This window comes from Peromyscus leucopus, chromosome 1, assembly GCF_004664715.2.
Source record: "Peromyscus leucopus breed LL Stock chromosome 1, UCI_PerLeu_2.1, whole genome shotgun sequence".
In the NCBI taxonomy this organism is placed as follows: Eukaryota; Metazoa; Chordata; class Mammalia; order Rodentia; family Cricetidae; genus Peromyscus; species Peromyscus leucopus.
In genome coordinates, this window is record NC_051063.1 from 68830022 (window position 1) to 68857825 (window position 27804).

General features: G+C 43.4%; 1 protein-coding gene across 3 annotated transcripts; it reads left to right on the forward strand.

Annotated features, from left to right (window-relative positions):
• The first annotated feature begins 112 nt into the window (after positions 1-112).
• Mki67 (marker of proliferation Ki-67) lies at positions 113-27572 on the forward strand. 3 transcript variants are annotated; one of them, XM_037209617.1, is made up of 15 exons: positions 114-368; positions 2587-2665; positions 2754-2869; positions 5271-5337; positions 7951-7996; positions 8422-9435; positions 13195-13370; positions 14201-14462; positions 14549-14667; positions 14766-14937; positions 16840-16995; positions 17804-20479; positions 21923-24684; positions 25404-25829; positions 27235-27572. In XM_037209617.1, the coding sequence occupies exons 1-15, from the start codon at positions 277-279 to the stop codon at positions 27298-27300; spliced, it is 8229 nt and encodes a 2742-aa protein (XP_037065512.1). In that variant the 5' UTR covers positions 114-276; the 3' UTR covers positions 27301-27572. The 3 variants fall into 3 exon arrangements, with proteins under 3 accessions (XP_028724907.1, XP_037065512.1, XP_037065506.1); XM_037209611.1 differs by having other exon boundaries at positions 17804-19327; positions 19691-24684; XM_028869074.2 differs by having other exon boundaries at positions 113-368; positions 17804-24684.
• Positions 27573-27804: the final 232 nt, after the last annotated feature.

The following is a 27804-nucleotide window of genomic DNA, read 5'->3' on the forward strand; positions in this document are numbered from 1 at the left end:
ACTCTGCGACGCGGGCGGCGGGCGGCGGGCGGCGGGCGGCGGGCGGCGGCGGCGGGCGTCTGGGACGCGGGCGGCGGGTGTGCGGGTCGGGGCGGAGCAAAGGACGCGGGTGGCCGTGGTCCGATCGCCGCGGCCGAGGAGCCGACGGCTCTGACGCGGACTGGACCGGGTGAGCCGCGGCCAAGGCGGACCAGCGCTGACTGGCGAGGGGGCACGGCGAGCCTCACCGGGAGGCCACTCCGCCCTCGGCCGCAGTCACTGACGGCCAGGCGGACCATGGCGTCCTCGGCTCGCCTGGTCACCATCAAGCGGAGCGGCGACGACGGCGCGCACTTCCCGCTGAGCCTCAGCTCCTGCCTGTTCGGAAGGTGAGCGCGGGCGCGCGCGCGCGGAGGGACCGGGGTGACCCCGGGGCCGTGGCCCTGCCGCCCTTTGCGCTTGGCGGGGCTGCCCCTGTAAGACGTTCGGAAGTCATGCTCCGGTACTGGGAGCCTCCCGGATGGAACCGGGATTTTACACTTGGTGGGCGCCAAGCTGACTTCAGTGTCACGCCGCTCCTGCACTGTGGCTCTGAGGCAGCCGGCTGTGGCTCCAGATGTTCTGGAAACATGAAGATAGGAGAGCCCTGTCGGGGTGCCCTAGGAGAATTCCCCCCTTCTTTTCCTCCGTGGGTCGGATAATAACCCTCCTCCCTGAGGCCTTCCAGGCGGTTGCTTGGCATTGCCGCTTTTGCCCAGTTAGACCCTTGTGGCCCTTTCTGCCGATTTTAAAATGTTACCCGAGAAGGTGCTTTTAAAGAAAGCTCGTCTTTCCTAACACCATGCAGGTTGGTGACTGGTTTTTAGATTTTTTGTTTGTCTGTTTCCCAATAGACTAAGCTCGAAGGCAAGGGCTGCCTTGTTAATGATTACATTCCCCCAGCGTCCCATATGGTGCCTGATACTTAAGACCTCAGTCAGTGTGTGACCTAGGGTGAGCGTCCAGCAGGAAGAGGGAGATGTGGATTTGGGGGTCAGTCGAGGATGGTAGTTCTCAGGGAGACATTTGGCAAAGTCTGGTGACATCTTATCATGTCACCCTGGGAGAGGTGTCTGTAGCAAGTATCACTGAGTGAGCAGAGAGACGTGGTGTGTTTGACAGTGAACAGGGCGTTGCGGAATTCTCTGGTCCAGAATGTCTGTGGCACTTAGGTTAAGAAGTATGGACGGTAGTGGTCTTTTCTGCCCAGTAAAACGGGGTTCTAAGATAGAGTCTCTGTCTGGTGTGATTCCCAAAGCCTACATTTTCTTGAGAGTAAGGATCCTGTCACTTTCCGTAGCTTTTTGTTGTTGTTCAAAAGAAAAAAATATTCTCTTGTCACAAATGTCATTCATTTTCATTATTCTGCGATATTAATTAAATATACTTTTTGCAAGTTTCAAAAAAGTTGAAAACAATTCATGTTTGGTTGTGTGGTATTTTTAGGAAGTGATATGCTTCAACAGCTGAGCAGCAATTTTCACCCTGTGGTTGCGACCCCCACCCAAAAGACGATCAGAAAACACGGATATTTACATTACGATTCATAACAGTAGCAAAATTAGTTATGAAGTAGCAGCAAAAATAGTTTTATGGTGGGGGGGGTTCACCACAACATGAGGAACTGTATTAAAGTGTCACAAGATTAGGAAGGTTGAGAACCACTGCTGTAGAGGTTCACAGGGAAACAGACAGTATGTATTTTCAGGCCTTTAAAGTTCAGAACGAATGCTATCGGTGAAACTCCTGGTTTGTTGATGGGTTCGGAACTGTCCTTGCTCTGCTGTGCTACCACAATGCTCGCTTTCTAGACAGCGTTTCTATTCTAAACTAGATACTGTTTTTCATTGCCTGGTGGAGGAGTGTAATGTGAGGATATTTGAATCTGTCAACATGCTGTGGTTTTGAAATAATAGTGAAAAACTCATTGGATATACTGTGTGCCGCATACGCAAGTGGCACATACAACTCTAACTGAATGGCATCATGGGTGTTGGTATAGACCTGTGTGTGAAGAAACTGAGGCACTGATTACCTACAGCACATTTTATGCTACTACCTTTCTGTCCTTAAATACTTATATTGTTGTAAACACATTAATTATAAAGTTCTCCTAAACTGGTAATAAAGTACTCCATTATTTGTGTCTTTTTTTTTTTTTTTTTTTTTTCTTTTGGTTGTTTGAGATAGGGTTTCTATGTGTAGCCCAGGCTGTCCTGGAACTAGCTCTGTAGACTAGGCTGGCCTTGAACTCACAGAGATCCTCCTGTGAGAGTCTTCCCAGTGCTTTAATCTCCCTAGAGATTAAATGTGTGCACCACCATTGTCTGGCTATAGTATAGCTATTTATATGAAAGGTAATTGATTATGTGTTGTAGTGCTTTTTAATATAATTATTCTGAAGTACTAGAAGTTTTAATAATTTATGGCTTCTTAGGCAGTACTGTGTTATTGTGTCATTACACTTAGAGTCTAAGCGTATTACTCAAATTGTTTGTTTAAATTTGAGGTTTTTTTTTAAGTTGCACACCCCCATAAAAACCCTTACCATTTTTTTTTATTATTAAGGAGTATTGAATGTGACATTCGTATCCAACTGCCTGTAGTGTCCAAAAAACATTGCAAAATTGAAGTCAATGGGCAAGAGGTAAGTGGGTTTGGGAAATCAACTTTTAAAGCTTTTGAATTTGATTTTAAGCAAATCCTTAGTATTTTCCTCTCCTCTCCACTCGCAGGCAATATTGTATAATTTCAGTTCCACAAATCCAACGCAAGTGAATGGGGCTACTATAGATGAGCCTGTGCAACTGAAACATGGAGATATAATAACAATCATTGACCGATCTTTTAGGTAGGCCAAAACTAATTCTAAATACTGTGCTCTTTTTAACCATGAACTAGTACCACAGTTCAACTTTGATCCTTTGGTGTTGATGAGTGTTGGAAGGGGTGAGTGTGTGTGTGCGTGCTTGCATGCATGCGTGCGTGCGTGCGTGCGTGTGTATGTGTACAGATGCTTGCACCTGTGCCTATGGAGAATAAAGGACAACCTCAGGTGTGGTCCTCAGGATATGGGTCACCCTTTTTTTTGAACTGGCCTGTGATTCACCAAGTAGGCCAGACTGGCTAGACAGCCAAGCCCAAGGGCCCTCCTGTCTTTGCTTTCCCGGGGTTGATGGTACATCTTCAAATTCCCAGCCTTTAAAGAATAGTTATGTCAAACTGAGGCAATTGGGCTGGGTCCTAACCCATGACTGGTGTCTTTATAATAAGAAAAGATTAGCACACAGAGATCCCAGGGGAGCAAGTGCACAGAGGGGAAGCACAGAGGTGAAGAGGCAGAAAGAGGGCTGCTGTTCAAGGAGGCCCAGAGGAAGCCATTCCTGCAGACACCTTGGACTTGGACTTCCAGGCAGAACCGTGAGCAGCACATTTCTCTCATTTAAGGCACGCTGTGTTGTAATTGTGGCAGTCCTAGCAGACTAACACACTACCACCAAGTCACAAGGGACATTTCTACAAGTTTCTTTTGTGCTGTCTTTAATCACTACTTCTTTCTCTTACTAAGCCACCATGGTGGCTGTAAGAGAAGAGTATCTTTGGGGTCTTGTTACCTGTTGGTGGGCCTCTAAACACTATAGTTAGCATAAAACTCTGTTTGTGCCTGACTGATGCTCTTGTGTGTGTGTGATTTATAGCATGTTGGGTACCTTTGGCTTATTTCTTCTCACAGTATAGGTATTTCATTAACATTCACAATATACATAGTAATATGTAAGAGTATTCACAGTTTATTTGTTCTTGATGGGCATTTGAGTGATTTCCACTTGAAATTTGTCAAGGCTTTCTTTGTGATCAAATGTCCCCCCATTTCCTGTATTTGAAGATGGTATTCTGCAACTACTGAATGCACTGGTCTGACTGTAGATCTGTTTAATTCTCTATTATTAGTAATCATTTTAATATTTCCCTGCTTAATAGTTTGAGATATATTAAAATCACCCACTGAAGACTTGTTTATTTTTCTTTAATTTCTTATTTATTTATTTATTTATTTATTTATTTATTTATTTATTTTGGTTTTTCGGGACACGGTTTCTCTGTGTAGTTTTGCGCCTTTTCCTGGAGCTCACTTGGTAGCCCAGGCTGGCCTTGAACTCACAGAGATCCGCCTGTCTCTGCCTCCCAAGTGCTGGGATTAAAGGCGTGCACCACCACCGCCCGACTTTGTTAAATTTCTTTAACACTTTCTGTTTTTTATTTTTTGATGTTACACCGGGCATATGGTTGTGGACTCCTTCTGGACATAATTCTAAATTATGCACAGAATTCTTTGTCATTTTAAATATCTCCTATTTTTAGTCACATCTTTTGCCTTAGTGATTCTTTGGGTGATAAATATTAAATACACTCAATTCCTTTTGATTAGTGCTCACATAGCACAACTTTTCTACTCCCTTAATTTCAACTCTTTATAATTCTTATAGCTTTTGTTGTCTCTGGGAACCTGCTGTTGAGTGACTTGTCTATAAATAGACTATTTTCTTTTGGGGGGTGCGGTTTGAGACAGGGTTTTTCTATGTAGCTTTGCACCTTTCCTGGAACTCGCTCAGTAACCCAGCCTGACCTTGAACTCAAAGAGATCTGCCTGCCTCTGCCTCCCGAGTGCTGGGACCAAGGGCGTGTGCCACCACTGCCTGGCTAAATAGACTATTTTCTTAGACCCAATATCTTGATGGATTTACCCTTAAGTCCTTATAAAGTATCCTTTGTCTCTATGAACAATTTGAAGGGACATTTTTATTGACTAGACTCTTTAAAAGAGGCTTGGTTCAACACTGTGACAGCTTGGAGGAAGGTTCCAGATGTTAGCTGTCTTTAGATCTTACATAGACAGCATCTAAATTCAAATTAGGCTACTTCACTGAGGTACCAACGTTTCACTGTACACAGTAAAGGATTTCAGCTGTGAATTGATCACCAAGATCTGTCATGATTCTAGTGTCATCTTCCTAAGATGTGCCTTTCCTCCAGAGAGACTGAAAAACTAGGGATCATAATTCTAGAACATAGTTTTGTAGTTAGATTTCCGTTTAAGTTTTTAGTATAAAAACTTTTTCCTAACCAAAACAATTTCTTTGTGTAAGGTAATAAATATTATGAACAAAGTCTTAAGTTTGTTTCAGGGTTTATATCTATAACCTATGAACCTGGAGGTTCAAATCCTACACCTGATTCTCTGTGTACTGTAGGTATGAAAATGGAAATCATGAGGATGGAAGCAGCTCAACTGGATTTCCAGGAAAATCACCTGGACAGGTGAGGGGAACTACTCAGGTTTGACTGGTTCTTTATCGTGACAGGAACTCATTTATATGTTTTAACAAGTGATTTGTCACTTTTAAATTGGTGGCCAAGAATGGCTTTCTGATTATAGCAGAAATATATAAGTAACAAAATAAGGAAATAAGTTGACCATGAACATAGTAAAAATAACTAAAACCCTATTTCTTTTTGCTATTCAAAAACAGAGTGCTAACTTGGTCTTACACTCTACTAGACTGTGTTGTGATCTTACAAGGTTAGAATAGTCTGAATACATTGAAATTGAATGAAAAAAATATAAAAAAGGAAGAATATGACTGCTCCTAGGTATGGTGGAGGAGGAGGTTTATTGTAGATTTGAGAGCATAGGCAGAGACAGAGACATCTGGGACAGTCCAGAGTGAACATGGCCCAGAGCAGGGCCATATGAGGAGAAGTGGGGTCAAGGGAGAAGAGTCTCCTACCAAAGAGGGGTGACTTGGGCCAAGAGACTGGTATAGCTAAAATGGTTGAGTTATATAAGGGCCAGAGGAACTTGAGGGCATTTGAGCCCGTGAGCTAGAGAAGTTTAGGTTAGTGGATGGAGTATGCCAGCCAAGAGGACCCTGTAACAGGTAGAGAGTAAGGAATGCTGGGAGAACCTGGTGGCCATCAGTTAGCTATTTGTCCCAGGTTTGAGACCTAACAGAAGTAAAAGAGACATCTCATGAGTCATTTTGTCTCCTACTCATTGTGGCTGTCCATCTCTGTGTGTCTAAAATAATTATATTGTGAAAACTGAGTGCTGAAAAAGCTTCCTAGTTTAGAAGAAAATGAGTCTAGTGCTTGTCATGTGAAGGAATTCTGTCACTTGAGAATATCAGCAAGATAACTGCCATTGCTATCATTTACTAAAGCACAATTGTGGACACATGATTAGAGGCTTAGCGGGACTCAGTAACAGGGTAAATCTTGAGAATCTTTGTTTCTCCTTTTAGAATGCTAGTCAAACAGCTACCATGAATTAGCTGCAGTTCCTTGGATTAGGAGCCTTAGAGTTTGCCTGCATTTAGCAACAGACACTTTTCTCCAAGATCTCTGTCATGTTAAATACTGCTTCTTCCTTTGAAGAGCCCAATACTCATCAACCCATGGTGGAAGCTATTTTTTTTTTTTTTTTTTTTTTTTGGTTTTTCGAGACAGGGTTTCTCTGTGTAGCTTTGCGCCTTTCCTGGAACTCACTTGGTAGCCCAGGCTGGCCTCGAACTCACAAAGATCCACCTGCCTCTGCCTCCCGAGTGCTGGGATTAAAGGCGTGCGCCACCACCGCCCGGCCCGGTGGAAGCTATTTTTGAGGTATCCCACCACACACCAGCCACCTTTCAACTTGTTAATAAGTGTAAGAAAATAAAATTATTGGTAATTGTAGATCTATGGGATAGACAAGTACCACTCAATGGTTGATGAACTGTTTGTCTGTTTACTAGTCTGTTGAGTGTTAAAATTCAATACATATAATGTCATAGTAATGTATTAGGAATTTCATGTCTGTTTAATATAATCATTAAAATTACAGGATTTGGAAGATAGCTCTGTGTAAAATGCTTTTTCTGGAAACATATACCTGAGGTTTGATAACCTAGAACCTTTGTAAAAAAAATCTGAATGTCTACCACGTACCTGTAATCCCCATCACTGAGAAAGCAGAGATAGGATTCCTGGTGTTGGGTGGCCAGCTAGTCCAGCTAAATTCTAGGTTTAGTTTGTACCCTGTCCCAAGAAATAAGGTAGTGAGCAGTTGAGAAAAACACCCAATATCAACTCTGTTCATAGCATACACAAACATATTCTTCACCTCCAAAACTATTTCATACTGCAGAATGTATAGGAACTGTCTATTGGTTTAGGAAGAGGATTGGATTTGCTATTCAGGCTCTGAAGTTGTAATACCCATGGATGTGCTGCTCTTCTGTGTGCCTTAACTTCCTGACTCTTGATACACAACAGATACCTGCTAGGGATAAGAGCACAGATACCAGTGGAACTGCAATTTAGCACATCTTGAGTGCATTTCTGGTGAAACTTACAGTGTCTATAGTTTTATGCCTGTGGTGACTTAGCAGATGGGGGATCTTAATTTTAATTTTGTTTCCTCTTTCATGTGATTTTGTAAGATAAAGAAGTTCTAGAAAATGTACTGGGGGGCTGGTAGGGGAGAAGTGGCTTACAGGTTAAGAGTTTTCTCTGCTCTTCCAGAGGACCCAAGTTTAGTGTCTGGCCTCCACACTGGGCAACTCACAACCACCTGTAACTCCAGCTATTATAGGGTCCAATATTCTGTTCTGGCCCCCACTGGTACCCACACAAATGTGCCTAGACATACACACATACACATAAATATAAAAATAAACCTTTAAAAAAAAAAAGCTCTTAAGTCAGCTAGGAAGTGCTTAGGTCATGGCCACTAACTTTCAAGTCACTTGGATCTGTTTCTCAAGTCTCTAAATGTCGTAAAGAAGAAGCATTTTAGCAAAGAATATAATTAATGAAAAGAATATGTTCATTGTTTCACAATGACCACACTAAGAAAGGCACTTAAATTTCTCTTCTTATTTTCCCAATTTGTAGGAACCAGCACGGCGAGCTTCGAGAACTAGCTTCTCTGTTGACCCTGGTTGGTATTGGTTGGGTTCTGTTCTGGGACTGTCAGCATAAGACTACTATGACAGTGGCAAGGGTGGGATCATGGGTACACAGGCATGAGATTCCTGGTCTCCCAAGCCCTTAAGAGCCTGGTGCCATTTAACATGTCAAACTAGAGCAGAGAGCTGGGTAACTTCTTCCCTAGTGCTTCTGTTTTAGTGTCCATTTAATCTTGAGTTGTCTGGTGGGATATGTTAACATCACTGGTTATTCAAAGCTAATGTATTTACCTGGATGGAAACAGCATTATAAGACAAGTGTAAGGAATTAAGTAATTTGTGGACTAAATGAAAAGCTAGGTTATAAGGCAATTTAAAATAAGGTACTGGATTCCAAAAACGTTAGTCATTGAGAAAATGTTGAACTTCTGTTTCTTATTTCATATTTATTGCCAAGATGGGAAAGGTCAAGATGCCAAACCTTCGAAAACCACTGCTCCAAGAAGATCTTTGGTACAAGCCAAGAGGCTCCCTGGAGACATTTCGGTCTCAGATGGCTCAAAGGACAGTGTTACCCAAGATCTATCCAATAACCGTTCTTCAGGGCATGTAGAACAGCACAGTGGCAGAAGCATAGGAGAGCCCACATCAGGTGGTCTTTTTAAGAAGTCCGGGGCTACAGGGAGTAGTTACAGGGAACTGAAGTCTTCTCCTGCACAGAGCCTTAGCAACAGCAAGAAAAATGACTCTCCCTTTGAGAAACTTTATCAGTCGATGAAGGAAGAGTTGGATATAAAATCACAGAAACAGTCTCGTAGAAAGTCAGAACCACAACCTGAATGTACAGCAGGCAAAGATACATGGGAAACAAAGTTATTGGTATCATGCAAGTCAAGACCAAAATCCAGTGGAAGCACACCTGGGACTGCAGCCTCTTCACCCAAAGGAGACAAGATCGGGGCTGTGACACCGAACAATGGTGTGCGGCCTGTTGAGACTTCCGCAGAGGCTCCGAGCTCCAGCTTTCCTCTCTCTGAGACAGCTAAGATGAAGACCCCTGTGCGAAATTCACAGCTGCTTAAGAATGAAGACTTGCATGTTACTGGCAGAAGAGAGTCTGTGAATCTGGGTGAAAGTGAAGGTGCCAAGGCAGGTCATAGGATAGTCACTCCTAGGAAGCTGGGAACTAGAAACCAAACTTCAGTGAAAGTTGAAGATGCTGCCAGCCCTGCTGATACACCAGAGAATCTCTCTTCCAAAAAGAGGAGGAATATTCCTGCAAAGGTAGAAGGGCTGTCTGCTGAAACACAAAACCGGTTCTCTTCAACTCAGCACCTTGCTCCAAGTGAAAAGAGAACTCCAAAGGAGTCCTTCAGCAAGCCTGAGAAATTGGCCACTGCAGCTGAGCAGATTTGCTCTGGGCTACCTGGTCTTAGTTCTGTTGATATCAGCAACTTTGGTGACTCCATTAGTAAGTTGTTTAACTGTAGATTTACTTTCCCTAATAGGTTAATATTTATCCTATGTATTATGAGCTAACAAGGTGTTCATTCAGTGTATGGGTACAGAAGACTTTGCCTTTTATAAGGAGTAATAATTAAGTAGGTGTAGCTAGTTTAGGAGGGAACCACATCACAGGACTGACTTCAGGAAAAAAGTGTTTATACTCTTTTCTCATTCTCTTATAAGCACTTTATTGTAGACACTGGAATGGACTCAGGTTTCTACACCAGCAAAGTTCTATGTGCTTCCAAGGCATTAGCGTTTTGTTTTTAAATTTTTATTACATTTACTTATTTGTATATATGGGGGAGTGTTGTTGTTGTTGGTTTTTTTTTTTGGCTCTTGGGAGGCCTACCACCCAGCTCCCAAATAAATCACACACAGAGGCTTATACTTAATTATGAATGCCTGGCCTTAGCTTGACTTAGTTTCTAGCCAGCTTTCCTTATCTTAAATTATCCTGTCTACCTTTTGCCTGTTCTCTAACGTTGGTAAATCTCACTTTTACTCCCTGGCTTGCTATGTAGCTGGGTGGCTGGCCCCTGGAGTCCTCTTCCTCTTCTGGCTCCTAGATCTTAGCTCTCTCCTCCCAGTTTTCTTCTTCTGTATATACTCTCTGCCTGCCAGCCCCACTTATCTTTTCTCCTGCCTTGCTATTGCCCAGTTCTGTATTAAACCATCAGGTGTTTTACACAGGCACAATAACACAGCTTCACAATATAGCTGGAAGTTTTCCTGTGTCCCGCCCAGTCCTGCAGCCACTCAGACCCAAATAAACAGAGGCTTATATCAATTATGAATCACATGTTTATGGTCTGTGGCTCAATTTTCTTTCTAGCTAGCTCTTATAACTAAACTTAGCCCATTTCTAATAATCTATGTTACCACATGTTCCATGGCTTTACCTGTGTGCCATTACATGCTGCTCCCCGGAAGGCAGGCTGGCGTCTCTCTGCCTCTCCTTTTTCTTCTGTCCTGGATTTTCCTGCCTGGCTCTATCCTGCCCTGCCATAGGCCAATGCAGCTTTATTTATCAATCAATTAGAGCAACACATATTCACAGCATACAGAAAGACCATCCCACAGCACTTCCTTTTTTCTGTCTAAACAAAAAGGAAGGTTTTAACTTTAATCTAATAAAATTACATATAACAAAACAGTTATCAAGCAAGAATATAGTTATAATATCTAATCTATTAATATTTGGCAAATTCAAAGAAAATATTCTATTTATCCTATATTTGTGAGTCTAAGGTTTCATATCTAACCTATCTTTTATCATAACCAAGGAAAATTATAACTATTTGGTCTTCAACTACATCAAAGATCCCAGAAGGATATAATATTGCCTAAGTAAACAGGAAGTGCATTGTAAGCAACTTCCAAAAATTCTGGAAATGACAGAGACAGCTGCCTGCCTGGACAGTCATTCAAAATTCCTCTGTAATGTTGTGGGCATCCATCTTTAGCCAATAGACCTTGAGTTTTTTAGTTGCTTCTCCATGTGTCCTGTAGAATATTTGACAGTCTCTTTTGTGAAGCAGGAACCTGAAGAACTATTTTGTCTTGCAAAGTTCACTGGTCACCTTCCTATGGGTCCTGCATGTCCAGTTTATAGCATATTATCAGCAGTCCAGTCAAGAGCAGTTTCTTGCCCATATGGCTATTTTTGCAAAGAAGAAGATAAACTCCATATAGAGTATCTTCGACGCCCATCTTTCTCTTTGAAGTCAATCAGTGCTGCCAGGAGCAAACATGTCTCACTGTCCAGAAAGTCTTAAGTTTTTAAAACATTTTAAATGCCATATTCTCTAAGTCTTTGAAGTATTTGAAGATAATATCTATGTATACCTAAAAAACTTAACTAACATGACTATAAGTTTGACTATCATAGAAGAATAGTTATTAATCTGTATTTCTTAATTATCCATTACAATTTAAATGAGTTAAATAAACAATACCTTAAACGAGGGTAGAAATATATATACAGTATAACAAAATTAACTTTAAATTTGAATTAATAAACTAAAATCCATAGCAGTGTAAAACATTTTAAACAAGTTGTTCTTTATAGCCATGTGCACAGCCAACTCTGGGAAGCAGTGGGACTGTGCCTTTATCAAGGGGCATGTAGCCCAGAAACTTTTTTTTTTTTTTTATGTACTAGCAAAAGCTAAATCCTCCACACTGTGCTGTGCAGCTTGGAGATGTCACTGTGTACTGTAGTGGAAATCCTCCATGCTGCTTAGCTTATGGTGGCTGGTGGCTAGCTCCATCTCACAGGGAGTTATCTGAGACAAGTCTCTACACTGTTACTGGCATGAGACTATGAGATTAGGAAGCCTAGTGTGGCTCCATTTCTCTGCATTCAGAATCATTAAGCTTTCTTAGATCTATGTGGATCAATGCCCAGCAGTGAGCGCCAAATGTAGCTGGAAGTATGCCTGTGTCTTGCCCAGTCCTGCAGGCGCTCAGACCCAAATAAACACACAGAGGCTTATATCAATTACAAATCACATGGCCATGGCCTATGGCTCAATTTTCTTGCTAGCAAGATCTTATAACTAAACTCAGCTCATTTCTATTAATCTGTATGTCACCACATGTTCCATGGCTTTACCTGTGTGCCATTACATGCTGCTCCCTAAATGGCAGGATGGTATCTCTCTGCCTCTTCTTTCGCTTCTTCCTATCTCTCTTGGATTTTCCTACCTTGCTCCATCCTGCCCTGCCATAGGCCAATGCAGCTTTATTTATCAACCAGTCAGAGCAACACATATTCACAGCATACAGAAAGACATCCCACAACATTACAGAGTTAAACAAATGCAATATAAACAAAAGTAACACACCTTAAAATATTCTACTACAAGGGAGTATAAGCATGTGCCATGGTGCTCATGCAAGAGTCTGAGGACAACTTGTAGGGGTCAGTTCTCTCCTCCCACCATGAGCTGTATTGGTCCCTGGGATGACCTTAGGTCCTTAGGCTTGTTAGCAAAGCACTCTTACCTGCTGAGCCATCTCACCACCTACATAAATCTTTCTCTTTATCTCTGTTACAAACACGACCTGACAACCCAAGGCTGCATAGTAAGTAGCCTTGTGGCATCTTCCTACACACCTATTTCATGCCGTCTTGTAGAAATGAAAGATTTCCAGTCTCCCGTGCAACAACCTTTATACCAGGCAGAGTTTCTACCCTTGGCCTTTGGTGTGACACTTGTACCCACCAGCCAGTGTTGCATTGAGCTTCATAATGGAGTGTCTGTCCTGGACAAGGGCTTTATGTGGTTGTTCATGAAGTTGTATAATGGGTCTGGGTTGCATGAACTGCCTATAGGCACTGCCTAGAGATTTTTCCTGCTTATATAGTTGACTCATAAAGCCGGTCTCGGTCTGGCCTAAGTGTATGTGTCTTACTAAGTTTCTTCAGGCCACTGCTCAGGTTGTGACACCTGCTGCAGATAACTTTCTGAAGCTATTTCACATACAATTTTCAGTTTTAAGGAGAACTCTAGTTCTGTCCAGTTGAAGTGCAATGCATCTGGTTTCTCCTGAGATCTTTTAGGAAGTCCTGAGGATGCTCTGCCTTCACCAGTTTAGTGGATAAAGGTGCCATGTTTCAGTGCCTTCTCAATGCATTACTAATGCTAGTTTGAATTAAATTCTAAGTCCTGGCATGGTATTTACATTCCTCTTTCCATGTTTGCATTCCTTACTTCAGACAAGAGTGAGGGAATGTCTGTGAAGAGAAGACGTGTATCGTTTGGTGGTCATCTAAGACCTGAATTATTTGATGAGAACTTGCCTCCCAATACACCACTCAAAAGAGGAGAAACACCGACCAGGAGGAAGTCACTTGCCACTCACACTCCAGCTGTCCTGAAGAAAATCATCAAGGTAAGCTAGACATTCAGAATTGTTTTTATACATTGTGGTTCACAGATAGTCTATGTTCCACCCAAACCCCAGGCAGAGATAGAATAACAATTGAGATCTTATTTTTCTATCACTTATCTCATGCCCAGAAACAACCATATGGGTTCTGGGGTGGTTCTGGGAGGTGAGGTGGTATGTTGGGCACTTTCCCTTTGAAGAAGACCCTGATACACCCATAGGGCCATATAACTTCCTGGGGCACACTGACACCATTTAAAAGACTGAAGACAACAGCATATGTGATCACAAGGATTGTTTTGTTTTCTTCTGCAAGTATAAGGGCATTGAGGTTGTAGGAAGGAAAATCTTTGGTAAAACATCTGTCTTCTGTCTTCTGCACGTTCAATCCTTAGACCTTTGACCTTCTGTCACTGTTTTGTTGCTTCTCCTTGGGGTGGCTGCATAGCTCGATTTCCTAAAAAGACTCGGGACAGCTTTATTCTGTTAGTACCAAAAGGACTGGTAGTCCTGTCTAACCCCTTCCTATCCCACCTCCCAGAAGTGAGCAGCCACCTCCATGCAGACCCCAGAGCTGATGTTGGCTGGGATGAAATCAGAGTGCCTTATTTCACTAAGCAATGTCCCCATTTCTTTCCACAAGAAATTGCTCAGTTCAGACTCCACTGATGCATATGTCCCCTTCTGCTGAAATGAATGGGACAACTGACCCTTTCTTATTCTTGAGAGGCAGCATTTAAAGGCTACATGGTTTGTTGTAAAGGTTTTTAATAGACAATACAGAGATGTTACCTCTTTGGTCAGGTTTCTCATAAACAAATCTGCCTTATCAGGAACGGCCTCAGTCACCAGGGAAACAAGAGTCTCCTGGAATATCTCCACCAAAGGCAATTGATCAAAGACGCAGATCAGGCAGGAGCTCACCTGCTTCCAGTGACAGCAAATCCTTACATCAGACAGACACTCCCAAAAAAGCAGGCAGGAAGAGTGGCAACCTGCCTGCCAAGAGAGCATCCATCAGCCGAAGTCAGCATGACATTTTACAGATGATTTGCTCCAAAAGAAGGAGTGGTGCTTCTGAAGCCAACCTGATTGGTTAGTGTTGTCCTGGGCAAAATATTTCAAGCTCAATTTTCTTATGCTGAGTTTTGAAAAGTTTCACCATCTTTTCCTTTTGACAGTTGCAAAATCATGGGCAGATGTCGTAAAACTCGGCACAAAACAAACACAGACAAAAGTTGTAAAACATGTTCCTCAAAAGCAGACGAGCAAAAGACCAAGAAGACCCAATACTCCAAAGGTACAGCGCTCCAGCCATGCACTGCTTTTGTTCTCGATTGCCACGAGCATATATTGTTCAAGCTGTGATATTTTGTCTGTCTTGGCTTTTGTCTACAGAAACCTACAAGCAACCTTCACAATCAATTTAGCACAGGCCATGCAAACTCTCCCTGTACCATTGTAATAGGGAGAGCTCAGATTGAAAAAGTAAGCGTGCCTGCTCGGCCCTACAAAATGCTGAACAACTTGATGTTAAACCGAAAAATGGACTTCAGTGAAGATCTGTCAGGTAAATGCAGCCTGAATGCCTGTAGTCACAACCTTCTTGGTCATTCTGTTTGTGACTTTCTTGGTGTTTGTTACCTCCACCCCACCCCTTACAACCACTTTAGAACCCCAGCTGGGAGCTCATTGGCAGTGAGTGTGACTACAGACTAAGCAATCGAGCCAGCTTTCTGGTGTCATAATGTTCAAAGATGAAATTGGTTGAAAGTAGAGAACAGGTCTCTGACAATTTGGGGGATCTGTGTCCTACAGGCATCAGGGATAGAGATCTCAAGTGCGTACCCCCTGGTGAGCCGCTTGTGTACAAAAAATGGAAAGGTGCTTTTGTGGCGTGAGAGCAAAGGGCTCTAGTACTGACTTTGGAGGAGCTGCACTGGTGGCTGGCCCAGGGAATCAGCTGGTTTAGAACAGTATTAATGCTTCTTCAAGATTCACTTTCTAGAGAGTTCAACTGCTTGCTGAGAGGGAATCCTATAAGAGAGTTCTTTTGAGCTATTGCTAATTGAACTGTTTCCATTCTGTTTTGAATATCAAAGTGTGGCTGGTTGCTTAGACTTACTCTCAAGAAAGCAGATTTGTTTCATGTGCCTCAATATGTGATAGTTTCTAGTTGTACAATTTGGAAGAGAATTAAGATTTGAACTGAGCTGGTAGAATCTTATTTTCATTTCTTACAGATTAGGAATAGAAAATGACCAAACACCTCAGTGTATAATGTTTGTGAGTAGCCCCTCGAAGAACTATATTTGGATCAATTCATTTATCTTTATAAAAACAAAAGACAAAAAGAAAACAGTAGATAAGGGTATGTGTGTGATTATAAATTATGAGTGTGTGGTGAATGTATATATTATATTTGAAAAACTCAAAGATAAATAAGATTTTAAGTACACAGTGCCTGAGACAGTGGATTGTCATTAATGTTCCTTCCTCCTAGACCCATTCTTAGAGTCAGACAAATCTTATCCCTTGGTGTAGGCAGTCCCCACCCCCTTTTCTTTGTTTCTTGAGACAGTCTTAGCTATCCAGGCTGGCTTCAAACCTGCAGAGATCTGCCTGCTCCTACCTTCTTAGGGTTACCATGCCTGGCTTGCCAGCTTCCATTTTAAAACAGTAGAAAGTTAACCCTTTCACATATTTCAATAAAGCCCAGAAGACTATGGTAGAAAGAGACTTGCTGAACAAACTAGTGTGGATGGGCACTTCAGAGGTTCTCACACCCATTCTGTGGTGCCAGCTTAACCTCTCATTCTTTGGTGGCCTCAAGACAGGAGCATGGCACATGAGCTTTTCAGGAAGCTTAATCTTCCATATAGAGTTATGTCACTACTGCCTTTTGGTTTTAAAGTGAATGGGAATGGCACTTAGATTAAAGTGTATGTGCCTGCATGTGTGTTCTTGATAGCACTTAAAATTGTCAATATTCTAATGTATGAGCACACATTATTTGTACATAGGATTTAGATCCTGAGAAACCTAGGATTTCTTGAGCACAGAACAAGGCCCTTAGGTCGTTGATTCCTTCTGTTGGATGTTCCCTGAGAAGAGGAACCTGTGCCCAGCTTTTGTCCCCCTGCCAAGGCTTATTTTGGGAACTAGTTTAGAAGACTACAGTGGTCAACTAAATCACTTGATTTCCTTTCCCATAGGAGGAGGTTAAAGAAACTGGATCTATTTTGTCTTCTCATCGTGCCCCCGCCCCACCCCTCACTCCCCACCCCTCACTCCCCACCCCGCCGCCACCACTACCGCTGCCGCCCCTTTTAAATGAGCATGTTAAAAACAAAAATCACCATTTTAATGAGATGATGTATACCTAGAATCTGAGAGCTTCTCTGTCATCTAGCTTGTCCTGTGTGAGGAATGGGATAATGTAAGCCATGTTTCCAATATTTCCCTTTATCAGGACTAACTGAAATGTTCAAGACTCCAGTGAAGGAGAAGCAGCAACAGATGAATGACGTGGGCTCCATTCTTTCCAATTCAGAGAATTTACCTGAAAAACAGTTTCAAGTAACTAATTCAGGAGACAAACCTCTTCCTATCACCTCAGAGATTTTAGGTTGGTTTATTTGTCTGTTTCCACTGTTGTACTTTTGAATGAGAACTTGAAGATGTTTTTCTTTCTTTATGGGCAATACTGTATTCCTTCTCTACAATAGCTTTCCCTGGTGAAATGCCATTTCCACCTTCTCTGTTCTGTTTTCAAGCAGTCTTTGTAGTTTTACTAACATTAGTCATTGACCTAACCGGGTAGGAAGAATTATTGACTCAGTTAATAAGTTTAAATGATGTCTGTATGCTTTTAACTTCTTTGTTAAGAGGATGGAAGCACAAACAGTACATTTGGCCTGTCATATATTACACAAATTAAGAGTTATTGCAAGGATGGAGATGCATCTTAATTGTGGAATGCTTGCCTGGCATGCAGGAAAATCTGGGTTCAGTGTCTAGTATTGCAAAAATTTGGTGTGGTGATACCTGTAATCCCAATACTTGGTAGGTGGAGGCAAGAGGATTAGAAGGTCATCATTGATTACATATAGAGTTCTAAACATACACAATAGAACCTGTTACTTCATTAGTGAATCAAGACAATAAATAACTGATGTTTCAGAACAAAAATTGCCTGTCTTCAGGTCCATGTCACATGTCATGGCAGCCTTTAGAAGATACTTCTTAAGGACACTTCACAATGGCCCTTCTCTATCATCAAATAACATTATAGGACAGACTTGAGATCATCTAGTAGCTTGTTATATAAGAAACTATATTATTGGTTCTTATACACTTCCTAAAGATAAAATACTAAGTTGACCTTAGATGATAAAAATGATGCGTTTATTGTGTATATATTTTGTTTCCTATAGGAGAAAATGTGCTATCCAGTACTCAGAATGCAGCAAAGGAGCCATCTGATAAATATTCTGCAAGTCCCATCTTAAGACGGAGGAGCATCAAAAGTGAAAACACAGTGCAAACTCCTAGGAATATCCCTAACATTACTCACCTTGAAAAGAAGACTCCAGGCTCTGTGACAGAGCCTCTGAAGACAGTATCCAGTGCGAGCAAATTAAGAAGGTCTAGAGAGCTCAGACATACACTTGTAGAAAGTATGCATGAAAACACAGAAGCAGACTTTGCCGAGGGCATCAAAGGCAGACACTTAAGGAAGACATCACTGCAAGGACAAGAAGTGGACCGACAGGTTCAGGACAGTAAAAACTCTTCACAAAGACTCAAGGAAAATGTTGAATTAAAAGAAGATCCAGAAAAAACATCAGCTATGAAATCAAGTGCCAGGGAGCAGAAGCCAACAAAAGACATAATAGGAAGTCAGATGATCACCCAAACAGCAGCCTGTGCTGAGGAACTACTTAATCAAGAAAAAGAAACCACAGGAGAACCAGAGGAATCCATGCACATGCAAAACACACCAATATATGATGACCAAAGAGCTAAAAAGCAGAAAGTGGAGCTAGTATGTGCAGCCAAAGTGAAGCGGTGGTCAAGGACTCCTGATAAAAAGACCCAACCTCTAGAAGGCCCAGCTAGTCTCAAGGAGCCCTTCGAAACACCAAACTACAGAGACAAACCCATAGGCGATGATAAAACCAAAGTCCTTTGCAAATCCCCACAACCTACAACAGAGAAGACCAAAACAAGCACAAAAACACGGCCCAGCACATCTGGGAAGAAAGTAGACATGAAAGAAGAACAGTCTACACTAAAGACGTTTGTACACATGTCAGGAGGTACCAGGCATACTTCCAAATTTCCAGAACTTGAGCATGGGACCATCAAAGCTTTAAAGGAACCTGAAAATCAAATGCTGGGTGTAACTGTATCTAGTACCAAGAGGCCAGTAGGAAAAGCTAAGGAAAAGGCTCAGAGCCTGGAAGACCTGGCTGGTTTCCAGGAACTCTTTCTATCACCAGTCCCTGGTGACAAAATCACAAAAATGCCCAACAAATCGCCATTTCCAGAACTGGTCAGAAATCTAGCAAGCAAAAGGAGACTGTCCAAGACAGGTCTTGATAAGGTGGATATGAGAGAAGAGCCTTCCACACTTGGGAAACGCACAAAGTCTCCAGGCAGAGCCACACGCACCCCCACAGCACCAGTGCTGGAAGAGAGCGACTCCACAGCCTTTATGGAAACTCCAAAGCAGAAACTGGATTTCACAGAGAATTCAGGGAGTAAGAGAAGGTCACGGACACCCAAGATCAGGACTCAACCCCTAGAAGACCTGGATGGCTTCCAAGAACTCTTCCAAACTCCAGTGGGTGCCAGTGACCCGATGACTGTTGGGGAAACTACACAGGTATCTTTGGAGTCTCTACCTTCAGAACCGGTCAGAACCCCAGCAAGCAAAAGGAGACTGTCCAAGACAGGTCTCAGGAAAGTGGATGTGAGAGAAGAGCCTTCCACACTTGGGAAACGCACAAAGTCTCCAGGCAGAGCTGCACGCACCCCCACAACACCAGTACTGGAAGAGAGCGACTCCACAGCTCTTATGGAAACTCCAAAGCAGAAACTGGATTTCATAGTGAATTCAGGGAGTAATAGAAGGTCACGGACACCCAAGATCAGGGCTCAACCCCTAGAAGACCTGGATGGCTTCCAAGAACTCTTCCAAACTCCAGTTGGTTCCAGTGACCCGGTGACTGTTGGGGAAACTACACAGGTATCTTTGGAGTCTCTACCTTCAGAACCAGTCAGAACCCCAGCAAGCAAAAGGAGACTGTCCAAGACAGGTCTTGATAAGGTGGATGTGAGAGAAGAACCTTCCACACTTGGGAAACGAACAAAGTCTCCAGGCAGAGCCGCACGCACGCCCATAGCACCAGTGCTGGAAGAGAGCGACTCCACAGCTCTTATGGAAACTCCAAAGCAGAAACTGGATTTCACAGAGAATTCAGGGAGTAAGAGAAGGTCACGGACACCCAAGATCAGGACTCAACCCCTAGAAGATCTGGATGGCTTCCAAGAACTCTTCCAAACTCCAGTGGGTGCCAGTGACCCGGTGACTGTTGGGGAAACTACACAGGTATCTTTGGAGTCTCTACCTTCAGAACCGGTCAGAACCCCAGCAAGCAAAAGGAGACTGTCCAAGACAGGTCTTGATAAGGTGGATATGAGAGAAGAACCTTCCACACTTGGGAAACGAACAAAGTCTCCAGGCAGAGCCGCACGCACGCCCATAGCACCAGTGCTGGAAGAGAGCGACACCACAGCCTTTATGGAAACTCCAAAGCAGAAACTGGATTTCACAGAGAATTCAGGGAGTAAGAGAAGGTCACGGACATCCAAGATCAGGACTCAACCCCTAGAAGATCTGGATGGCTTCCAAGAAGTCTTCCAAACTCCAGTTGGTTCCAGTGACCCGGTGACTGTTGGGGAAACTACACAGGTATCTTTGGAGTCTCTACCTTCAGAACCGGTCAGAACCCCAGCAAGCAAAAGGAGACTGTCCAAGACAGGTCTTGATAAGGTGGATGTGAGAGAAGAACCTTCCACACTTGGGAAACGCACAAAGTCTCCAGGCAGAGCTGCACGCACCCCCACAGCACCAGTGCAGCAGGAAAAAGGGATAAAAGCAATGATGGAAACTTCAAATCAGAAACTGGAGCCTGTAGGACATTTAACTGGGCCTAAGAAACAGCTTAGAACACCTAAGGAAGAGGGCCAGTCTCTAGATGACCTAACTGATTGCCAGGAGCTCTTCCAAACACCAGACCATGGCAATGGCCTGTTGGTTGTTGGGAAAACCAAAAAAATGTCCTTTAATTCTCCACAACCAGAAGCTATCATAACCTTAAAAAGCATAAAGAGACAGTCCAGGGCAAGTATTGGTAAAATGGAAGTGAAAGAAGAACTTTCAAAGTCAGAGAAACACCCGCAAATAGAAAAAGCCATAGACACACTCCAGGTACCCAATGATAACACTATCATTAGAACATCGAAGCAATCTACAAAGCGGAAACTGGATCCAGCAGCTAGTGTGCCTAGCAGCAAGAGGCTGAGACGTGCATCTAAGGATAAGACACCATGCCTGGAAGACCTCAGTGGCTTCCAACAGCTCTTCCAAACACCAGGCCATACTAAAGACTCACTCCCTGTTGGTGAAACCTTAAAAATGCCCAGCAAATCTCCACATTCAGGACCAGTTCGAAGCCAGACTAGTAGGAAGAGTGTGGCCAAGATAAGTCTCAGGAAAATGGATGTGACAGAACTTGCAGCACTCTGGAAGCAGTCACCAGGCAAAGCCCCCACAGCACCAGTGCAGCAGGATCCTGGGATACAAGCAATTATGAAGAAGACTCCAAAAGATAGACCAGAGACTGCAGCAGATGTAACTGGGCTTACAGGACAGCGAAGAGCACCTAAGGAAAAAGCCCTACCCCTGGAAGGCCTTAGTGGCTTCCAAGAACTCTTCCAAACGCCAGGCCACAGCACTGATCCATTGATTGATAACAAAAGAACAAGTGTACCCTTGAAATCTCCACAACCAGGACTTGTTAGAACCCCACAAACCTCAAAGAGACTAGCCAAGATAAGTCTTGGGAAAGTGGGTGTGAGAGAAGAGATCTCTTCACTGAATGTGCCGGGGCGAGCTACGGGGGAGATTGTACACGTACCCAGACTTGCAGAAGATGATGGCAGAGGGAACAAGGATCTGAAGGAATCCAGAACTCAGACACTGGGCCCATCCGTAAGTGTAACTGGCAGCAAAAAGCAGCGAGAGGCACGGAAGGAAAGGTCTCAGTTCCCAGAAGACTTAGTTGGTCTCCAGGAGCTCTTCCAAACACCAGCTAGTCACAAAGACTCAATGACTGTTCGTGAAACTATAAAAATGTCTTTGGAGTCTTCAAAACCAGAACATATCAGAACCCCAGCGAGTACAAAGAGACTGTCCAAGACAGGTCTTGATAAGGTGGATGTGAGAGAAGAACCTTCCACACTTGGGAAACGAACAAAGTCTCCAGGCAGAGCCGCACGCACCCCCACAGCACCAGTGCTGGAAGAGAGCGACTCCACAGCCCTTATGGAAACTCCAAAGCAGAAACTGGATTTCACAGAGAATTCAGGGAGTAAGAGGAGGTCACGGACACCCAAGATCAGGACTCAACCCCTAGAAGATCTCGATGGCTTCCAAGAACTCTTCCAAACTCCAGTGGGTACCAGTGACCCTGTGACTGTTGGGGAAACTACACAGGTATCTTTGGAATGTCCACAACCAGAACCGGTCAGAACCCCAGCAAGCAAAAGGAGACTGTCCAAGACAGGTCTTGATAAGGTGGATGTGAGAGATGAGCCTTCCACACTTGGGAAACGCACAAAGTCTCCAGGCAGAGCCGCACGCACCCCCACAGCACCAGTGCTGGAAGAGAGCGACACCACAGCCCTTATGGAAACTCCAAAGCAGAAACTGGATTTCACAGAGAATTCAGGGAGTAAGAGAAGGTCACGGACACCCAAGATCAGGACTCAACCCCTAGAAGATCTGGATGGCTTCCAAGAACTCTTCCAAACTCCAGTGGGTGCCAGTGACCCAGTGACTGTTGGGGAAACTACACAGGTATCTTTGGAGTCTCTACATTCAGAACCGGTCAGAACCCCAGCAAGCACAAAGAGACTGTCCAAGACAGCTCTTGCTAAGATGAATGTGAGAGAAAAGCTTTCTCCACTGAACAAGCCAAGGTGTTCATCACAGAAAGTCATACATGAACCCAGACTTTCAGAACATGATGGCAGAGGAGCCATAGATTTGAAGGAATCTGTGACTCAGACATCGGACCCAGCAGTCAGTGTAACTCGCACCAAGAGGCAGCGAGGGGCATGTAAGAAAAGGTCCCAATCCCCAGAAGACTTATTTGGTCTCCAGGAGCTCTTCCAAACACCAGGACATGATAAGGATTCAGTGGCAGGTGATAAGCTCACAAAAATGCCCCACAGGTCACCATCACCAGAGCCAGTAGACACTTCAGTCACCTCACAGAGACAGCCCAGAACTAGACTGATGAAAGTTCATGTGAAAAGTGAACAGTCAGGAGACAGAAGGCTTCCACAAATGTCAGGGGAAATCATGGACATATCTGGAGTAGCAGAAGGTGAAGATAAAGGCATTAGAACAAGGAAGCAATCTGTAAAGCGGAAATTGGACACAGCAGTGAGTGTGCCCAGCAGCAAGAGGCAACGAGTTGCCCAAGCAGAAAGGGCACAGACCCTAGAGGATCTGCCTAGCTTCCAAGAGCTCTACCAGCCTCCAAGCTCAGCAGTGGACTCAGTGACTGTTGACAAAGCCACAAAGATGCCCAGCAAATCGCCAGAGCCCATGGACCCAACTTCAAAGACACAGCCAGGAAGAAGACTCAGGAGAGTGGGTGTGACCAAAGAGCCTGTAGCACAAAGAAAGACTGCAAGAGTGTTACGGGAAACCAGAAACACACACAAAGAGCCTGTGGGTGACAGAACAGGTGACAAAGAGTTTAAGGAATCTTCATTGCAGAAACAAGACCCAGCTGGAAGCTTAACTGGCAAGAGAAGCCAACCAAGGACACGTAAGGAGAAGACCCAACCCTTAGAGGAGCTGCCCAGCATCCAAGAGGAAACAGCTACAAGAATGTCTTGTGAATCTCCACAACCAGAAGAAAAGGAAACCTCAGTAGCCTCAAAGAGGCAGCTCAGAATACGACTGTGCAAAGTAAGTGTGAAAGAAGAGCCCATAGCACAGAGAAAGCCACCAGGCAGGGAAACCAGGAGCACACTCAAAGAGCCCATGAGTGATAGTGGAAATGTTGAAGAGCCTAAGGAGTCTACAAAGCGGAAGACTGACCCAGCAGCAAGCGTGCCTGTCAGCAAGAGGCCACGGAGGGTACCCAGGGAAAAGGCACAACCCCTAGAACTGGCTGGTCCCAAAACACCAGTCCAAATCCCAGGTCCCACTGAGGAATCAGCAAGTGATAAAAGACTCCCACAGATGCCCTCTACTGCTCTACAACCAGAGCAAGTAGACAGCCTCCAGACCTCACCAAGACGTCCCAGGACAAGACGCGGGAAAGTAGAGGTGGATGAAGAGCCTTCAGGAGTGAGGAAGACAGTGCCAACATCAAGGCAAACTACACTATCCTGCAAGGTCCGTGAAATTGATGACAAAGACACCCAAGCTTCAAAGGAGCCTGTAAAGCAGAAATTAGAAACAGTTGCCAATGTAACTGGCAGCAGGAGGCAGCTAAGGGCACCTAAGGGTGGGGTCCAACCTCTTGAAGTCTTGGGTGACTCCAAAGAAATAACTCAAATATCAGAGCACACTGAGGAAGTAAGACCTGACACCAGTAAGAGCACTCTACAGCAAATGCCAGTCTCCATAAAACCTCTGAGAACATGCAGGAGAGTGCTAAGGGCCTCTAAAGAGGACACTGTGGAAACCATGAAAATGTCGGTGGATACTAGAGACCCTGAAGAATCACAAAGCAAAAGCAACACTTCCCTGCCCCCCAAGAGAAAGTCTGCAAGAGATGGAAGCGTTTCAAGAACCAGGGGGTTGCGCTCTGTGACTCCAAAGCAGGAAGCAGCAGATGAGAAACCTGTACCTAAGACACAGAGGACTGCTCCCAGCAAGAGGCAAGTGTCACCTGAGCCCGTGAAGATGAAACACCTGAGAATCATGTCAAGCAAACTTGAACCAGTAGAAGAGGAGATTAGCAACATCATGAAAACAGAAGAAAAGGAAACCCCTCCAGATCAGGTGATGGGGATGGACATGGTGGGTGCTTGTCAGAGAGGGTCAGGCCCATTTTGCTGCAGTTATTTGTACATTACAAAGTTTACTCAAGATAAATATTCATTTCCTTACAGTTTCTGTTTGCCACCATTAATAGCTCTGGTCTGTAGTCCTTTATGGATTTGTATAAGGAATAGACTAACCCCTTAAAGTTTTCCTGTCTGGAAGAGAACTAATGAAAAGTGGCTGTAGTAGTTCCCAGAGAGTAAATGAATTGCATGTATCTTTGAAGAATTAATCAGAGAACAGATTGGTAGTATAGTTTTGTGTAGGTAACAGTATTCTAATAAGAACACAGGTGCTAAGGTTCATATATCCTTGAAAAGGAATGGAACAGGGAGGTCACTATGGCACCCCTCAAAGATTGCAGGCCCTTGTTCTTTGGTGATCTTTAAAGGACCAGGGACTCATTTACTGCCTGTACAGTGGGTGTTCTTCAGTTGTATAAACTGGAGTATTTGGATATGATTGACATATAATTTATAACTTATCAATGATGGTTGTTTTTCCATAGGAACAAAGTAGCTGAGGCATTGTCTTGACTATCTTAGATGACTCTTAGTAAATGAATCATTATAAAATTTGTGGTCCTTTTTTTTAAGTTTTACTTTTTTCTTTTTTCTTTTTTTCCTAATGGATCTCGAGATTTAACTAATTTTGTGGTTATCTTCTCATTTCCTTAGAAAATGCCTCTGCCCTCCAGAAACCGAAAGAAAACCAATGGAAAACAGCCAAGACTTGAGGTTAGTGCATCTGCAGAGATGGTTGGAATCAAGAAAAATGAGAAGATCATGGAGACCTCCCAGGAGACAGAGCTGCAGAGCACAGATGATGGAGCCAAGAAGTCTACTGCTAGGAACAAAGTCAGTGGGAAAAGAACGTGCTTGAGGTCTAGAGGTCAGAGGGAGCTTCCCCAGCCTCATGCAGCAGAGGAGAAACCAAGTGAGAAGGAGGCAGAGATCTTGATAAAGACTCAGAAAAGGAAAGGAGTCTCTGGAGATTCAGATGTCAGATGTTTGAGATCCAGAAAAACTGGAGCCACTTTGGACACTGAACCTAAGCCAAGAGTAACTCGGGGCACCAAGAAAGATACGGAAGTTCCAAAGAAGGTGAGGCCTTTTGTTTTACACTCTTCAAAACTAGAGATGTTCTAATATTTATGCCCAGGCTGCAAAGGCAAATCAGAACATGCCAGCAGCTCCCAGCTGTGCTAGTAGGAGAAGCCATCATCCAAATCACCTACTTTCTTGTGTGCTTTAGTAATTCCACTTTGAGTAGTAAATTCATCTTACTGAAAGTTTCATTCTAGAAGAGCTATACATTCATCTAATGTCACTTTCTGATGCTTGTAATGCTGCTTATCATGGTTATAGATGATATCTTCAGCCTCTCTAGGTCGGCCACACTTAACTAAAATAAAGATGGCCTGGACCTCAAAAGACTTCCTTTAAAATGAATGAATAGGGGCTGGTGAATTGGCTTAATAGTTAAGAGCACCAACTGCTCTTTCAGAGAGGAGCAAGCATCTCACCTGATGTGTGTACCTTTCTATCATCATGTGTACAGTCTTCATCGACCCATGTTAGCAACTACCTGTTATTGCCTTCTAGAATTCAACAACATTCACATATCAAGATCTTCCCATCCACACTAAGCCTCATACTTCTAGAGTTCCTGTTTTCTATCTCTCTTTTTCTTACTGTTCATGATCACCCAAAAAACTGCTTCTAAAGTATTCCCAGAATCACCCTTGACTTTTCCTATGTTGCATTGGGTGAGCCTTGTGTTTATCAGTACCAGGACTTCTGGTCATTTGCTCTGAGAGGCCATTGTCATGTTCTGCTTTCTGTAGATTGGATCTCCATCTAGTAGATCTCCCCACTGCCTTAGAAGACTCACTGTGCTCTTGCAGCCACATAGGAGAACTCAGGACACAGTGACTATCCTCTGTCTGTGGGAAGTTATCTTTAGGACATTTAAGTTTTCATCTAGGTCACCTTCAGATTCAGTTTTTCTGAATGATGCTTTCTAACTAGTGAACTGTGTAGCAGATATTAGAAACCTGTGAAAGAGCACAGAGTCTAAGTTTAAAAAACTAAGTAAGAAAATGTTTAGGAGGAAAACAACTTCAAGGTAAGCACTGTAAAACTAATTTCCAACTTTAAAGTTAATTTTTACTTATTTTTTAAAAACACTTGTAGTTTTTTGTTTTGTTTTTCTTAATGTGTGGTGAGTGTTTTGCCTGTATGTATGTGTACCATGTGTCTGCCTGCAGTGGTCAGTCAAAAGAGTGCATCTGATCCCCTGGATGGTTGCAGGGAATTGAACTCATATCCTCTGCAAGAGCAGAAAGTGCCTGTAGCCATTTAGCCATCTCTCCAGCCCCTCAAAGTTAATTTTTAGACTGGAAGACCTGAATGACGCCTAGTAAGAACTGGGGGTCTGTAGAGTTGAGCTGCTCACAAAAATTGTTCCTTCATATTATTTAGGAGTTGTGTTTTTCTTCTCAAACAGGATGAAGACATTGTGAACACCAGAAAATTAAGGACAAGAAGTCACCAGAATAGTAAAAATATGTAGGGTAGACATTTAAAAAGGAAACGTAAATTTAGCTTAGTGATAATTTCCAGTGTGGTTTTTATCTCCAGTGTAAAGGTAAACTGTAAATAATACTGCCCATGTTTAAGGAAGGAAGCTTTGAGCTTTCGTGGTTATACTCTCTTCAAACTCCAATGGAGATCATGAGGGGGGTCACTAGCGATCTCAGAGCAGTAACAATTTAAAAGTTTGGGGGTGGGAAGGCAGAAGTGTGGCCCTCTGTCCTGTACAATAAAGTTCTGAAGTATACTGCCTCCTGTGGTCTCTCTGTGCTACTACTACAGCATCTTATCTGCTTGTGTCCTTTGTCAATGGCAAAGGCAGCAGGGACAATCCTGTGTCCCTCCACTGACCTGATTCTCAGTAGACACTAGTTGTGTAGTTAGATCAGAGGAGCTTACACGGGATAACTGGATAACTGTACAACAGAGCATTTGGTTTGTACGAATCGGCCAGATTCTTTGGGTCTTTGACCTTTAATAGAAA

Excerpts from the sequence above, each read along its gene's own strand:
- Mki67 (XM_028869074.2), top strand. The coding sequence starts at position 277 with ATGGCGTCCTCGGCTCGCCTGGTCACCATCAAGCGGAGCGGCGACGAC. Across the intron at positions 16,996-17,803 it reads TATCACCTCAGAGATTTTAG|GAGAAAATGTGCTATCCAGT; the intron begins GTTGGTTTATTT and ends TGTTTCCTATAG. Across the intron at positions 24,685-25,403 it reads AGGAAACCCCTCCAGATCAG|AAAATGCCTCTGCCCTCCAG; the intron begins GTGATGGGGATG and ends TCATTTCCTTAG.